Source organism: Ruditapes philippinarum, unplaced genomic scaffold, assembly GCF_026571515.1.
Source record: "Ruditapes philippinarum isolate M1 unplaced genomic scaffold, ASM2657151v2 ctg958_1_1_1_1, whole genome shotgun sequence".
NCBI classification, from domain to species: Eukaryota; Metazoa; Mollusca; class Bivalvia; order Venerida; family Veneridae; genus Ruditapes; species Ruditapes philippinarum.
In genome coordinates, this window is record NW_026854723.1 from 101947 (window position 1) to 119203 (window position 17257).

At 33.4% G+C, this 17257-nt stretch overlaps 1 protein-coding gene across 1 annotated transcript in view; it reads right to left on the reverse strand.

Moving 5' to 3' along the window:
* LOC132740876 (voltage-dependent calcium channel subunit alpha-2/delta-3-like) overlaps positions 1 to 14802 on the reverse strand; it is a 57193-nt gene extending 42391 nt beyond the window's left edge. The window contains exons 1-3 of the mRNA XM_060728921.1: positions 14685 to 14802; positions 4065 to 4250; positions 1459 to 1608 (exon numbers count right to left, since the gene is read on the reverse strand). Of these exons, the coding sequence (XP_060584904.1) occupies positions 1459 to 1608; positions 4065 to 4226 (312 nt within the window). The 5' untranslated portion in view covers positions 4227 to 4250; positions 14685 to 14802. The remainder of the gene's footprint in view (positions 1 to 1458; positions 1609 to 4064; positions 4251 to 14684) is intronic.
* Positions 14803 to 17257: the final 2455 nt, after the last annotated feature.

Genomic DNA, 17257 nt, shown 5'->3' on the forward strand with positions numbered 1-17257 from the left:
TCTGAAATAACAGATTTACTAGACTCTGAAATAACAGATTTACTAGACTCTGAAATAACAAATATACTAGACTCTAAAAGAAAAAATTTAAGAAAAACTCTGAAATAACAGTTTTGTTTTATAAATAATTTATTTTAGTTCCATTGTGTAGAAAGCTGTAAGTTTATAGACATACTTTCGAATCCGTTCCTGGAACCAAACAGTACTGAACAATGAGTGTAAAGTTTCTTGCAAAAGGAAACAACGACTTGCCACTGATGGAGTTTAAACCCATGCAGCAAGTGATTATCAGATTACTAGTCCAACATGTTAACCACTCGGCTATGACGCCACCTCAAATAACAGATTTATTAAAATCTGAAATAACAGATTTTTACTAGACTCTGAAATAGCAGACATACTAGATAATATAATTGATTTACTAGATAAAATAACAGATAAACTAGACTCTGAAATAACAAAATTAATTTACTAGACTGTGAAATAACAGATATATAATGGTTCTTAACCCGGACTATGGCTGCTGGGAAACTTGAGTAAGCTTGTAAGCTTTCTGGGCAAATGACAACATCTATGTGGGATCAAAAGAAGGAGCTATATAATTGATTAAATAAAATCAAACATACAATTTTTCCTCTTGGACATTAAAATTTTTATAATTGGACATTTTTTGTATCAAATGAGTTTTTTTTTTTTTTTTTTTTTTTTTTTTTATAATTTATAAAATGCAGGTAGCAGAGATAAAACTATATATTCTTTAATAATAGGACAAAATTCTTCATGACCAAGAATCCCAAAACTACATATGGCATCTTATGATCTAGTGATCTTAAGCAATCATCCGATGTTCACATGCTATGAGGAATCTTCTCAACTTAATATGAAATCAACCTTTGGCAAGATGAGCTAAACAAGCTTAAAGGTTATCTATTTATAACAAGCAAGCATCCTATGAACTTTACAGGAGTTGTAGTTCATTACATTTAGATGTCAATGCACTAGGAAAACCCACACAAAATATCACACACGTAGTTCTACATATAGTTGTCTGATTACTCATGCTAACATCAGAAACAAGTAAATGAACAAACAATCCTCTTGACTATTCTCTATGTACAAACAAATATCATTCTTAAGTCACAAAATGATGATATTGTTGAGTTTTATGTCACACTCACACTGTAATAGTCATATGGTGACTTTCCACCCTTCCCGATAGAAGAAGACCTTTAGTAATTCAGGAAATAGAACATACATATTCCGTCTAAACAGGATAATGGCTTCATGTATGACTATCCCATTACAAAAGCAATCTTGTAAACTGCTGAAAAAAATGTCTTTTCATTTTGAGACCTTCCTTATGATGTAAAACTAATCTTATTTGGAAAATTAAAAAAATAGCAATGATATCTAAATGGAACATGATTTGCTACTAGTAATTCACAAATAGAAAATTACCTCTGCTGCTTTCTTTTTCTGCTCAAAATAGTTTGCCAAGTTGTCTTTAACAAGACGTACAATATCTTGACCATTCTTTGTATCTGAGAGGTATTTAGCTTGATCGAGATATCCCTGTGTGTAGTGCTGATTTATACCTTCGTATGCAAGCTGAAAAACACAATACAAAACACAAAACTTTACCAAATGTGAATAGTACCAAAAATAACAGGCAGGTTTGAGACATGCAATCATATAAGAGAATACACTGCTGGTTGCTTAAACTTGCTTTATTGGCATCTGTGGCAGAGTGGTTAAATTTGTTGACTTCAAACCACTTGCCACTCACCGCTGTGAGTTCGAATCCCGACAGGGACTTTGGATTCTTTCATGTGAGAAAGCTATCTAGCTAGCTTACGGAAAGATGGTGGTTCTACTCAGGTGCCCATTTATGACTGAAAAAATGTACGGAATAGCACTTGAGGTTTTCCTCCACCAGTAAAGCTAAAATGTCACCATATGACCTATACTGTGATGGTGTGAGGTAAAAGTCAATCAAACAAACAATGCTGAATACAATGATGCTGAAATTTTTTCAAATAACAATGGATGGTTTCACATGCGAAGCAGTACATCATCATCTTAGAAAATATAAACAATTGTACTGAATGTTTTACCTTTCTATTTTTCTTTCTATTTAATATTACACGTGTATGTGAACTGCTTAAAATTTGACAAGGATGAAAACAAACATGGAATGCAAATAGCAACCATCATAATTATACTATAACTGTTTCAACAAAGACAAACAACTTGACTTCCATAACATATCAAATTTATCTGAGAAGCACAGATTAAAACAAAATACATGTATAACAATTCAACATTAAAGTTAAACTGAACAAATATTTACAAACATTCTCATTTTATTATTTCATAGGGGTTGATGTCTTCCTTGTAAATTTGGTTAAAGTTGGGGTCTTGTCTGCCTATGGAAAATTTCAAAGTGAGCTTTTGTTAGCTTAAGAAAAAATCAAGGTGGGATGTGTTAGCTTCGTTTAATTTTAAAGGGTGGGTTTTGTCCAGTGCATTAACAGACTTCCCGAAATACGTCGGTCCGACGGACATGTCCGATAAATTTTGATCAGGTCCGACATTTTTTTATTCCGGATCGGTCCGACTGTCCGGCTTTTATCCAAGCCGCATGTATACAAAATGGCGTCGCTAAAGGTGCCAAACCTGGGGAAAAACGAAAATCTACGTCAGAAGAGTGCGCAGAACAGCAATAAAAGGATGAAAAGAATAGACCTGAGACAAAGTTTCATGAGAAATGGAAGCAGAACCATGAATCATTGGTGTATGACTGGGAGAAGATGAAAATGCGCTGTACGAATAGTGCCGATTTTTACGGCGAAAAAATAAAAGACAAAAAGTGTCTTAGAAATACAAACACAAGTTTTTCTTTGATTTTGATCAATTTTATTTGGTCCGACAGATTTTGTTTCCGTCCGACAGATTTTCATGGTTTGTCAGACCGAATGTCTGACAGTTTTTTTCAACTTTCGGGAAGTCTGCATTAATGTTCCACACTCATTTAAAGATGAGACTAAGGCACACTGATTTAGCCTAAAAATTATTCATCCAATATAATATTCATATATAAATATTAAAAAAATACTGTATGAAATAAATTGGAATTTCTGTATGTGTTAAAATGTCCTGCAATTATATATATATATATTTGTACAGATACATTTCATTATACATCATGAATAAGGAGATAAACCAACATGCAGTTAATGGGCTGCTGTGGACCACAATATCATCAGTTGTTTTTTTGTGTTTTTTTGGGCGCTTTTTTCTTCAATCAATTTTCTTTTTTGTAGCACTAATATAAATGTCTTAAGTAAAGTATATATTATTCCTAAACATCTTTAAATGAATTGTGGTAAGTAAAAAAAAAAAAAAAACACAAGTCATTTTTGCCAGGATATGTGAAGTTCAGAATCTAATGGCAATTGAGTTACTAAAATAGCCCTGTTGCCAGAAGGTGCAAGTTATTAACACTTTAAATGGCCCCTACCACGCAAATTCTGAGAGGGTCTAATGATTTACTTTAATGATATGGCTATAACAGTTACTAACTATAAATAATGACCAGCTGGTCAAAACTACTATCATTATAATGGTTGTAGCATCATATGAAAATAGAAATCAAAAATGTTTTAATTGAGAGTTGATGGATTTTTTGCGTTGAATTGCATGTAATATCAGATGTTGACTTTATATGAAAAGTGAATCAACAAAGTACATTGATGATCAAGGTCATTCTATTAACTCTTGGAATAGGTCTATTTCACAATCAAGAATATACAGAATGTCATTGTTCTGTATATTATGTATTCCCTTTAAAAGTTATGAATTCTTGACAAGTTTCCACATTTAATAAAGTCATCCAAATGTCACATATGTCGTGGACAAAATGTCATGGATGCGTTGCAAGAGCAATGTTATTCAAATAATTTGCCCTATAAGTTAGAGTGGTATGGAATGATGGATCCAGCAATGTTTTGAAAACAACACTACAGAAAACAATGGCAATGGGTACCTCTACACCAGTATGTTACCTGAAGTATATAGTTCTCTATAAGAACAGCCCAATTCTGCACGTCTCCTTCTAACGTACCAACTTCATGCTTCTCCTCTCCTGGATATTTACCTAACACTGTATACATCAGAACCCCTACCACTGTGATAACACTAAACCTAGATCTCATCATCGTTACCATTATTGCTATTTCCTAAACTGCTTTCTGAAAGAATAACAATGACATACTGATATTAATGAATGATATTGTTGGAATAAAGTACACATATTTGATATAAACCACAGTCTTATTAATTTGGCATAATTCGGTTTAACTCATTTTACAGGTTTGGCATAATTCGGTTTAACTCATTATTTTTCATCAAGCCTTCGGCTTCACATGTACAAAATAGCATTTCATTTTGAATTTATGGTTTAAGTCGCGTATTCAAAGGTTTAAATTTCCCGCTATATCACGGACATGCGCGTGACTACCGGAAGTAATAACCGGAAGCATGAAACACATGTTTTCACTTTTTGTTTTGGCGTTGTGGTTGTCGCGTGTTCTTAAAAGTTTAAGTTACTTTAAAACTTATTTTACGTTTAACCGCATTAATATGGCCCAAGAGGCTCTTCTCGATAGGATAGACCTTCATGCTTCGGGTGAGGAGGGAGATTTTTCTGGGTTTTCGGACCAAGAAATTACCGGTAAGAAAGAGAAAAAGTCTTCGGACAAAAAACGGTTAAAATCCGTCGTGGTGGAGAAAGAAAATAAAACCCCTCGTGGTAAAGGCAAAAAACAGTCAGGTAAAACTTTGAATACTATTTCTTCGGAAATATCGGACAGAAATTTATCCTCGGATAAATTTGATTTAAAAAACTTATCTAATAAGGATATTGAAGGTCTTAGGACTCTTCTTGGTATACAGCTGTTGTTCAACAGAATCCTCAGTTTCTCCCTGATTGTGATAACTATGACTATAATGAGGATAATTATGATTATATGGATGATGAATCTGTGAATGATAACTATTCTGCTGTTCCTGCAGCATTAAAACCTAACCTTAGGGTGGAGGTTGCTGCCCAAGATGTTGATATTGAAGATACAGGGATTCGTAATCTGTCAAAAGATTTTTCTTCGGCTTTTGACGATGGTTGTACTGATAATAGACTTGAGTCGGATAGTTGATACATGGGATCTTCCCAAATTAAAGATACCAGAGAAAGGTGAGCCAGTGAATGAGTCCTTGGCCAATTTAATTAACACGGCATTTACTGCCCAGTGTGACTTAGACTCTATTTTGAATAAGTACCAAGTACCTAAGAATTGTGATAGGGCCATTCCGCCCATTGTTAACCAGGAAATATGGAAAAATTAGACAAAAGAGCCCATTTTCAAGATAAGTTTATGGTGGACATACAAAATCTTGTGGTTTCGGGCCTAGGTCCAGTTGTTAAGTTGCTTGAGTTTGTGAAAAAGAACAATCTTATGAAAAACGAGGCAAAATGTATCTTCTCTTGACCTGTTTACTGTTCTGGGTCAGGTGCAATACAACCTCAGTTTGAGGAGGAGATATCTTATAAGACCGTATTTGAAGAAGAAGTATTCTTCATTGTGTAGTATTTCGATGCCTATAACAACCAAACTTTTTGTGACGATGTTTCAAAAGAAGTCAAAAGTTGTGATGCTTTATCGTACATTGGTAAGGATTATACTTACAGCAATTATAGAGGTGTTCAGCGTAGACGCTCTGGTCGAGGATTTGTTAACTCAAATTTTTAGTAATTACGGCTACCAGTCATCTACATACAATCAGCGTTCTGGTTTTAGGACTAGACCGTATCCGTTACGTGGACAATCTTTCAAGATTGGTCTAGGCGGACGAGGAAGAGGTATGAGAAGAGGTGCCTTGGCTTCTGCTACAGCCAGTGCCCCAAACGATCAGGAATAAATGAAAGGGTAAGTCAAGTTGGACGTACACAGTATTTTTTAAAGTGTATGGAAAAAATTTACCTCAGATCCTTGGATCTTGAATGCAGTTTCGAGGTATAAGATAGATTTTAATGAAAATCCTTTTTCAAAGAAGCATTCCTAATGAAATTCCTTTTTGTTCAGATCAAAAAACAATTGTTCATAATGAAATTCAAGATTTTTTTGAAAAAAGGAGCAATTATTAAATCAGAATCAGAGATTGATCAATTTATTTCAACAATATTTATTGTTCCTAAAACCTAATAATAAATTTCGACCAGTTATTAAACTTGAGATTTTTAAATGAGTTCGTACAATATAGTCATTTTAAACAGGAAACATTTCTATTGTTTTGGATTTGATTAAACAAAATGATTTTATGACAAAAGTTGATTTATCTGATGCATATTTCTCTATTCCTATACATCCTTCACACTGGAAATATTTGAAGTTTTCATTCAATTCTATTTTATACTCATTTGTATGTTTACCATTTGGTTTGAAAATAGCCCCATATTTGTTTACTAAAGTATTACGTCCATTTTTGCTTGGTTTAGACAGCAAGATATACGCTGTTCTTATTATATTGATGATTCTATTAATTTCAATGAGTTGTCACATGTGTGTTTGAATAATACGGTTACTATTACAAAGACATTACAGAGTTTAGGATTTACTATAAATGAGAAAAAGTCTGTGCTAATCCCTTGTCAGAGAATTATTTTCTTTGGTCATATTATTGATACAGTTCAGTTCAAGGTATTTTTGACTGATGAAAAAGTACAGAAAATTATGTCGAAAGCATCCTATTTATTGCAACATGAGGTTGTTTTGGTCAGACAGTTGGCATCTTTTATAGGTGTGATAGTTAGTTCTTTTTATGCAATTTAGAAGGGCCACTACATTATAGAGCCCTTGAAAGAAAACAAGTTGATAGGTTTAGGTCAAACTATGAATTTTGATAATAAAGTTAGTTTGTCTTACGAAAAGTATTCAAGAAATTCAATGGTGGTTACAAAACGTGAAGAATAAAAATGGTAAAAGAATCAGGCCTATTTCTGTATCCAGAAGGTGTTTTACAGATGCGTCGATGGAAGGTTATGGTGGAATAGACCTGATTTCTGGCTTGCACACACAAGGCAGATGGAAAAATCAGGAATGTGGTTATCATATTAATTATTTGGAACTCCTTGCAGTTTTTTACTGCATGCAAGCATTTTACAATGAATTTTGTGATATTCATATTGAGATTCATTCAGATTCTGTTTCAGTGGTAACTTACATAAATAATTTTGGTGGTATGAATTCTTTGGAATTAGATGACCTTTCAAAATTTTTTAGGGAATGGTGTTTAAGTAGAAATATATATATTTCTGCTGTACATGTCCCTGGTAAATTAAATAAAAGTGCTGATTATTATTCTAGAAATTTTTCAGATTCCACTGAATGGACATTGAAAAAAGATATTTTTGAAAGATTATGTAGACACACATTTATGCCTAACATAGACCTTTTTGCTTCTAGACTTAATAATCACTTACCTAAATTTGTTTCATGGTTTCCCGAACCAGGGGCTTACGCAGTTAATGCTTTTTCATTATCATGGAAGGATATGATACCATACATCTTTCCTCCATTTAATTTAATTGGGAAAGTACTAAATAAAATTGTTATTGATGAGGTTGATAGAGCTCTAATGGTTGTTCCTTTTTGGTTCACACAACCTTGGTTCCCTATTCTACTTGAAAACCTTTGTGATTTTCCTATCAGCTTACCCAGACACAGAGATCTTCTAGTTTTGCCGCACAATGGAACATTACACCCATTAGGAAGAAAATTAAAAATGATTGGAGTGGTGTTATCAGGGAAAGCCTGCAGAGTAAGGGAATTTCATCAAATGTTGCAGATTTCATCGCAGAATCTTGGTCACAGGGCACAAGAAAACAGTATAGCAGTGCCTGGAAAAGATGGTATATGTGGAATTCTATTAGATGTTCCAGTCCAATTTGTTCGTCTGAAGGTGTAGTCGTGAGTTACCTGTATTTTTTATTTCAATCTGGTATGTCATATTCGGTTATAAATCTTCATAAAGCGATGTTAATGCAAACATTGTCATTATTGGGAAATACATGGTGTAGTGACAACAAAATGATTGTAAGATTCATGAGAAGTGTATTTTTACATAAACCGGCTAAACCGCGTTATATAATGATTTGGGATGTTTCTGTTGTTTTGTGTTATTTACAAAAGTTAATGCCATTATCTAGGTTATCTTTGAAATTATTAACTTTTAAAACCTTAGCCTTGATTGCTCTTGCAACTGCACCAAGAGCTCAGACTTTGTGTTCTTTAACTTTAGACAATATGTTTATTCAACAACAGGCAGTTGTTTTCACATTCACGGATATTTTGAAGACATCCAAGACAGGTCAATATTACTCTATAAGGATAGAGCATTATCTGGAAGAAAATATATGTCCAATGCATACTCTACTTTATTATGTTAAAAAGACTGCTGATATTAGAAAAAGTAAAAAGGTGTTTGTTTCATATGTTACCTTTAATGCTGTTTCTTCGAGCACTTTGGCAAGATGGTTAAAAAATGTGTTAAGTTTAGCAGGGATTGATATAACGCAAACGTAAACGTAAATATAAGGCGCATTCTTATAGAGGAGCATCAGCTTCGGCTGCCTATAATAAAGGATGTTCAATAAGGGAGATTTTAAAAACTGCTGATTGGAAATCATCTAAAAATTTTCATAAGTTTTATTGTAGAAACTTAGAATCTGGTATTTCTTATAATGATGCTGTTTTTGGAACATAGAATATTTTTTGGGGTATTAAACTTGGAAAATATTTGTTTTTTGTTGCCTTTAAAGATGCTATTTTGTACATGTGAAGCCGAAGGCTTGATGAAAAATAATGGACCCCCATCCAAGCTTTAGTGCAGGATGGAGGGCATTATTTGAATAAAGCCGGAGGCTGAGCATGTACAAACCCTCCCTTGTGTATAGTATCATAGTATGTGATTAATGTCTTATAATATAATATAGAGAGGTTTTAACCCTCCCTTAGTTGCTTTATTGCAACAAAAAACACTCTTTAAATGAGTGAAAACATGTGTTTCATGCTTCCGGTTATTACTTCCGGTAGTCACGCGCATGTCCGTGATATAGCGGGAAATTTAAACCTTTGAATACGCGACTTAAACCATAAATTCAAAATGAAATGCTATTTTGTACATGCTCAGCCTCCAGCTTTATTCAAATAATGCCCTCCATCCTGCACTAAAGCTTGGATGGGGGTCCATTTTACAGGTTTGGCATATCCAGTTTTACCTATTTTACAGGTTTTGCATATTCAGTTTGACCTATTTTACAGGTTTGGCTTATCCGGTTTAACCCATTTTACAGGTTTGGCATATCCAGTTTTACCTATTTTACAGGTTTGGCATATCCAGTTTTACCTATTTTACAGGTTTGGCTTATCCGGTTTAACTCATTTTACAGGTTTGGCATATCCAGTTTTACCCATTTTACAGGTTTGGCATATCTGGTTTGACCTATTTTACAGGTTTGGCATATCCAGTTTGACCTATTTTACAGGTTTGGCATATCCGGTTTGACCTATTTTACAGGTTTGGCATATCCGGTTTTACCTATTTTACAGGTTTGGCATATCCAGTTATACCTATTTTACAGGTTTGGCATATCCGGTTTAACCCATTTTACAGGTTTGGCATATCCGGTTTTACCTATTTTACAGGTTTGGCATATCCGGTTTTACCCATTTTACAGGTTTGGCATATCCGGTTTTACCTATTTTACAGGTTTGGCATATCCGGTTTTACCCATTTTACAGGTTTGGCATATCCGGTTTTACCTATTTTACAGGTTTGGCATATCCGGTTTTACCTATTTTACAGGTTTGGCATATCCGGTTTAACCCATTTTACAGGTTTGGCATATCCGGTTTGACCTATTTTACAGGTTTGGCATATCTGGTTTGACCTATTTTACAGGTTTGGCATATCTGGTTTGACCTTTTTTACAGGTTTGGCATATCTGGTTTGACCTTTTTTTACAGGTTTGGCATAACCGGTTTGATCTATTTTACAGGTTTGGCATATCTGGTTTGACCTATTTTACAGGTTTGGCATATCTGGTTTGACCTATTTTACAGGTTTGGCATATCTGGTTTGACCTTTTTTACAAGTTTGGCGTTTTCAATTTAACCCATTTTACAGATTGATTTTCCATATGAAATGTACTATCCATATGTGTATTGTCAAACACATCATTTGATTGAGAAAAAAAGTAAATGTGTGCATCTGTTCACAGGGTACAGAAACTAATACTTAATGAGGTCCTGTGCAAAATGTTATAAAGAAAATCAACTTTTTTGATATAATACTTCCTTTCTGTAATGTTCCGGCACCTACTGTAGTAAGCAAGTCTACAAGATAGATTAAGCCAGGCCTTTAATATCAAATATTGTTATGTTACTGTATATATGTTTACTTGATGTTTGGGAGTTTATGAGTGTATACTTGGATGCAACACATATAATAAAATATATAAACCATAATTCGGGTCTTGTTTAGTTTGTGTGCTGAATTAAGCCATCCAAATAATTGAGCCGTGTCTTGACAAAACCAACATAATGGGTTTGCGACCAGCATAGATCCAGACCAATCCATGCTGTTCGCTATCAGTTTCTCTACTTGTAATAGAGTTGATAAGCGAACAGCATGGATCCTGATCAGACTGCGCGGATGCGCAGGCTGGTCTGGATCCATGCTGGTCACAAAACCATTATGTTGGTTTTGTCACGACGTGGCTCAAATAACTTTAAACCCTTCTTTCCCAAGTATAATTATCTCTGTATATGATTATAAAGGGATGTTGGTTATGTAATGACACGGCTCATATATAAATGTTACACCTACTAGTAGGTAAACCACTAAAACAGAGGGTTGTGGGGGGGGTGTTGTTTTTTTCCCCCAGAAAATTGGTATATACAATGTACTAATATACCCTTTAGCTTACATTCAAGGTTCCCTTAGGTCTAAGTATTAAGGGCTATGCAAGCTAGATTTGAGTTTAATGTGTCTTAACGACCCCAGTTCAATATAGAAATAGTCAAAACAAAGAATTCATGCATTAATTTAAGAATGATTATTTAAAAAAAACAAAAAAACAAAACATATTCATTGAAAAAAAAATATTGTAATTTAAGATAAAAAGCTTATTGGTACATGCAAAAAAAATTGACTTTGGAGGTAGGCCTGGGATATGGGTCTTAAAAATGTCACAATAATTATGTATTATTGATTTTTTTGTTGCTACATGTATTTTGATAATAAACTTATACAATATTGAAGAAAAACAGCATGTCCAAACAATTAACAGAATGATGCATGCAAATTAGAAGTTAGCGAGACATTCCCTTCAGAATTAGCAGACATTCTGTTTTTGACATCAAGTATGTATTATCATGCGTATTAATACATAATACTAGTTACTCAACTCATGACTGTACATTATATTAGTCTGCTAAACTTCCGGCAACATTTATGATCATTTCAAAGACAAATCTTATCTTTACCTTTTTTTCTTACTAAATTTTCTTATTCTTAGTATAATACTAAATATATATGTTTGCAATATGGTTCATGTAACTTTGAGTGAAAAGGCAATATTTATTTTTCATTTTTTTTACTTTTAATTGATATCTATTTTTCACACATGGATTATCAATAACCTACATGAAATTTATCCTGAAAGTTGATATTTAATCAGGCCTTGACACTAACTTTTTTAGCAGGTGGTAAGCCGGACAACTAGATTTGAAATTTAAGTGGTCCTTCCGTAAGTCAGCTGGTCAATTATTCTAATTTTATTGTTTATGAATTTTTTTACTCTTTTTTAATAGAAAGAACTGCAGATTTAGAAAAAATATGCTTAAAATTGGCAAAATAACCAACTAAAGAAACAAGAATTTGTAACAGAGTTACCAAAGTCCCCTGCCTCAGGGAAGCATAAAATTATGCTATTTCAAAAGATTGAGGTACTAGCTGTATGGATCTCAGGACTTTCAGTTCAAAATTATGATTAATGCTAGATCTGCAAATGCAACAATAAATTTATTACAGAAATAAAATGAAACACGGAATTTAAAACTCTATCATGTTAAGCTTTGACCTCTAAGTGTGACCTAGACCTTGGAGGTAGGGGTGCAGGTGTTGTGCATGACATATCGTCTTATTATTTTAACTATTTGTGCCAAATATTTTCTAAATCCACTATGAAGACGTTATAGATCGGACACAAAATATACCATATATCAGACTATGTTACTCTTTGACCTCTAAGTGTTACTTTGGAGGTAGGGACCCATGTTTTGCGCCTGACATATTGTCTTATTATTGTGATTATTTGTGCAGAGTATTTTTAAAATCCCTTGATCTATAAAAAAGTTATGGACTGGACACAAAATATACCTATAACAGACTATGTAAATCTTTGACCTCTAAGTGAGACCTTGACCTTGGAGGTAAGGACACAGGTGTTACGCATGACATATCAGCTTATCATTGTGTCTATCTGTGCCAAGTATTTTCAAAATCCCTTGATCTATGAAGAAGTTGTAGACAGGACACAAAATATACCATTTAACAGACTCTGTTAACCTTTGACCTCTAAGTGTGACCTTGACCTTGGAGGTAGGGGTGCAGGTGTTGTACTTGACATAACGTCTTATTATTGTGACTATTTGGGCCTAATTATTTCAAAATCCAGTGAAGAAGTTCTAGATCAGACACAAAATATACCCTAAAACAGACTATGTTAATTTTTTACCTCTAAGTGTGCTTGGAGGTAGGGATGCAGGTGTTGCGCATGACACATCATCTGATTATAGTGACTATTTGAGGCAAGTATTTACAAAATCCTTTGATTTATGAAAAAGTTATGGACCAGACACAAAATATACCCTATAACAGACTATGTTAATCTTTGACCTCCAAGTGTGACCATGACCTTGGAGGTAGGTGACTGGTTGTTGGGCATGACACATCGTCTCATTATTGTGAACAATTGTAACAAACATTTGTGCCAAGTTATTTCAGATTCCTTTGATAAATGACAAAGTTATGGACCTGACACAAAAGTGTGATGGACAGACAGATGGACATCCGCCAGAAATGGAGTAAGGGGCCATTTCTATTGTTATTTTTTTATTGCTTAATAGAGGGCCAATGGCCTCTTATTCTATTGTTACGGAACAAAATCTATTGTTCTCTTTTGTCCTGTTTACAGTTAGATGGCCCCCTATCCTTATTCGGTAGTGCAGATAGACGGACGGACGGACGGACAGACGGACGGAGCCTATTTCTATATCCCCCTTTTTTCTTTGAAAAGGCGGGGGACAATAAGATATTTATAGATGTATATTTACATCTTATCAGAAATTAAGGAGTGCAAGTCAGTAGTTATTCTATTGTGAAGTTTTTTGTTGTTTTTATTTATCTCATTAAAAATATATATTTATGTAAAACTTTTTCACTCAACTCAAGTTAGGGAATAGTTAGAAACCATTTGTGTCTGCCTTATTTTCTTACTGTTATTCAAATATTCATTACGTTGCAAGTCTTATTATAATTATCTTTTATAGATTAACATTTGATAAAACTATTTAATCATCTTATTATTGTCTCTGAAAACAATGAAATATCAGAAGGATAAAATAATAATACCAACGTTATATGCATGTTTAACTTTAGTAGTTTTTTGGTTTTTGTTTTTTTTTATATAAATGTAAATAGAAGTGGCAGAAATGAAAAATTTATTCTTGCATGTTTCACTTTGTGTTACTAATTATCTTGTAAGCTAAACTGACTGTAATGAACTTGAATGTCTACAATTTTAGTTTTCTTGTTTTTAAATATAATCACGCTGAAAACTTAGTCACTCTAATCTTAATCTTTTTATTAGGCCTACATAGCAGTGATTTTTTAATTTTTTTATTACTGTGACATTTGGTTTTTTTGGCCAATTCTGGGGAATACATCAGAGACATAGATATCTACATCTCTGATTATATATACAATACTAATTAACCATGAATTTAATTGCCTCATAAGTTATATGAACTTCACAATGAGTAGCTATTTTTTCAAATGATTTATTCTTATCACATAATCTGAGGCATTTGATTGTGGTAATAGTAAAATATATCTTAGAGGAAAGGTAATAATTCAGTAACTTCTAAATTTGTGGGTTTTTTCCTTTGTAAACCCAATAATTATTAATAAACTTTTACCCTTGTAGCTTCAAGTGCATATTGCATTCTGACAGTTAAAAATGTAAGTTTGTTGGTACATGTACATGCATAAATTTACTGCTGTGAAATGTGTTAAACCGAATATGCCGAATTAATTACTAAATTAGTCTGTGATTTATATCAAATACTTTCTTTCAGCAATATAAACAATTAAGTATCAGCCAAACAACCCGCAGTTCTAGTATGGGATTATTTATCAGAGTAGATTTGTACACCGACACAAACAATTAATTAATGATAAATTTATAAAACACACGAATATGCATTTGCTTGCAAACTTGAAAATTTACATGTTATGCTTACTTTTATAAAAGATAACAATAATATCGTTAAACAAGCACTAACCTTTCTTGTCTCTTCATGTTTTGGTTAAAACTACCCACTTTTTCAGCCTCTGCAACTCAATATTATTGATCGTGCGATTCCGTGCGCTAATCGATTTCCGTATGTTTACGGAACCGTCACGCTTGGGTAATGCGCACGTCACCGATGTTATTTCCCTGATCAATTAATTCATTCTTTATCTATTTCTTATGAGGAGTTATATAACAGTTATTAGATATTATTTGTTATTAGAATATTTTTAACAACTAGAACTACTACTGTATAGTAAAGATTCTTTAATGAAAATTCTTTAAAAAATGTCTAAATTTGGTAGGCCTATACTATATTTTTAAATGATTTCAATGGATCTAGAAATGTCCCTATACATAGGCAAACTAAACAAAATCATAGGCAAATTTAAGCCTGAGCATGTTGTTGGAAGGGCAATGGTCCAGTCAACATTTGTGCCAAGTTTGATTAGTGTTGAAGCAGTTTTTATAGTATTATAGCAATTTGAACTTGTAACGGGAGACATTTCAATGAAAACAGCCATTTTTCACAAAATGCTCATGAAGTAATGGGTTAATGCATTCTTTATTTATTTCTTATGAGGAGTTATATATAACAGTTACTATATATTAGTATATTTTTAACAACTAGAACTACTATAGTAAAAATTCTTTATTGAAAATTCAACAAAAAATGTCCAAATTTGGTATACTATATTTTAAAATGACTTCAATGGATCTAGCATATGTCCCTATACACATCCAAAAGGCGAAAATGTAAAAAAAAACTGATTATTGTAATTCCACCATAGCTGGATCTTTTAATCACTTTAACCTAAGCTGACTATTTAAAGTGGATACTGCTATGAGGCACTGCAGGTTTAAATATTCAAGACAAATCAGGTCAGATGAAAGGTCTATATGTTCATCCTAGATATATGCAGAGTCAAAAATTAATTTCTTCTTTAGTTCAACATATGCTATGCGCCATATCATTTAGATGCTTTTCATTTTTGGGTTTTTCATAATAATATAATGTTAATATTAATTCATATAAGGATGTTTCTGTAATCAAATTTTCGTTTCAAAATGTAGAATTCTGTTCAAGCCTTTGTAAGGGGGTCAGCAGCTTGAAACTTTCACTATTGTCCATGAAGAGGCTCTTGTGCATTTTTGGGCATTCTTTAGGTATTCTGTTTTCTCTACTTTATGTATGATTTGATTCTTTAGACGGGTTACACAGACAGAAAAAGCTCCATATATAATTTCAATACATAATAAATAAACAAGCTAAGGTTCATGCTCTCATCTGGCTTCCTCACATTAGAGACACCCTTAATATGGTTTCATATCACTTCAATGTCATTAAAAAATATCCTAACTGATGCTCTACTACCCCTCTCCTTGTAGCAAAGAGTTTTGATCTCACTTAAATGAGATTGATTTAACTTGCTCATCAAAGCTATTAGCTTGCAGGGCATGTGTTGAAAAAAAAAAAATGTTTTTCTTGTTGAACATTTGTTATCCGACACTGTACTGGAAACCTTTGGGTTCTACATGTAGGAAACCTCAGGTCCCCTTTCAAGGCAAATGGTAGGCACCCGAATACGCTTCCCTTCTTTCTTTCATAAAATAGCTTAATAGTTTCCCCATAAGAATAATTTCTCTTGCAATCACAGTAAAAATCTAAGGTCCATTCATTGTCTTGCACTGCCTGAAAGGTTCCTATAATGCTACATCAGAAGTTGTGAGACCTATTTCTAATATTCTTCTGCACTTTGATACAACATGAACAAAGCTTATCCATGGGTTAATAACATTGCAACCTTTGATTCAACATGAACAAAGCTTTTCCATGGGGAAATAACATTACATTTTACTTAATGTAAAACTACTGAAAATTGAAACACTTTCATCAGTCATCAACTTGTTTCGACATCTACGTAAAATTAAGACATTGTAAAATAAGCATTTATAACCTTTATAAATCAGCAGTCTGGTAACTATTAATATTAGTGCCCCCTCAGGCAGTCCCTTTGTTTTTCTGCTGTACGTCTGACATCATCATGAAAACTGTATTATTTTAAGGCCCACTTAAAAGAAGGATATATTACGTGTTTGTTTTTTTTCATTCTTTTTTTATTTGGTTGGGTTTTATGAAGCACCAACACAGTATAGGTCATGTGGCAACTTTTCAGCTCAGCTTTACTGGTGGAGGAAGTCCTCCGGTGCCCTTCCATGCATTAATTCAGGTATGAATGGTCATCTGAGTAGAACCACCAATATTCCGTAAGCTAGCTGGATAGCTTCCTCACATGAAAGAATCCAAAATCCCTGTTGGAATTCAAACCCACAGCTGTGAGGGGGAAAGGGTTTATAGTCAATGACCTTAACCACTAGACTATTGATGCCCCAAATATATTTTTATGTAAGGCATAATATCTTAAGTCTCCTGTAAATTATAGAAAACATTTCTCATAAAATTGAATGCTATTCTCTTATTGTTTTTATGAACTATAGGTCACTGGGACTTTACTTAACATGAGGGCCATGATGGCCCAGGATCGCTCACCTGACCCATCAACT